Source organism: Eimeria mitis, genomic scaffold (assembly GCF_000499745.2).
Source record: "Eimeria mitis Houghton genomic scaffold, Emh_scaff2667, whole genome shotgun sequence".
Lineage (NCBI taxonomy): Eukaryota > Apicomplexa > Conoidasida > Eucoccidiorida > Eimeriidae > Eimeria > Eimeria mitis.
The window spans coordinates 3,928-4,407 of NW_013571009.1; the positions used below are offsets into that span (position 1 = coordinate 3,928).

Consider the following 480-nt stretch of genomic DNA (forward strand, 5'->3'; position numbering starts at 1 on the left):
CAAGTAACAGAAACAGAGAAAGAAATAGATGTAGACGACAGAGAGAAGGAGAGATATAGAGAAGGAGAGAGAGACAGAGAGACAGAGATGGGCCTAGGGCGCCTGCTGCTGCAGTTGCTGCTGCACCTGCTGCTGCTGCAACTGCTGCTGCTGCAACTGCTGCTGCAACTGCTGCTGCAACTGCTGCTGCAGGCGGAGAAGGAGAGGCTGCGAGCAGAACGAGAAGCAGAGGAGGAGAGAATAGCTGAGGAGAAACGCAAGAAGGAACAAGAAGAATACGAGGAGTGGAAGGCAAGGGTTTAGGGTTTAGGGTTTAGGGTTTAGGGTTTAGGGTTGAAGGGGTAGTGTTCCCTGCACTGCATGCGTATATTTGTATATGTACATACAAATGCATGCATACACCAGGATGCATGCATATACATATACATATACATATACATATACATATACATATACATATACATATACATATACATATAC

The 480-nt window shown here is 45.8% G+C and overlaps 1 protein-coding gene across 1 annotated transcript in view; it reads left to right on the forward strand.

Annotated features, from left to right (window-relative positions):
* Window positions 1-480, forward strand: part of EMH_0057090 (uncharacterized protein) — a gene marked incomplete at both ends in the record, with an annotated part of 3,059 nt that overhangs the window by 517 nt on the left and 2,062 nt on the right. Inside the window, one exon of the mRNA XM_013497427.1 lies at window positions 193-297. Coding sequence (XP_013352881.1) covers window positions 193-297 — 105 coding nt within the window. The remainder of the gene's footprint in view (window positions 1-192; window positions 298-480) is intronic.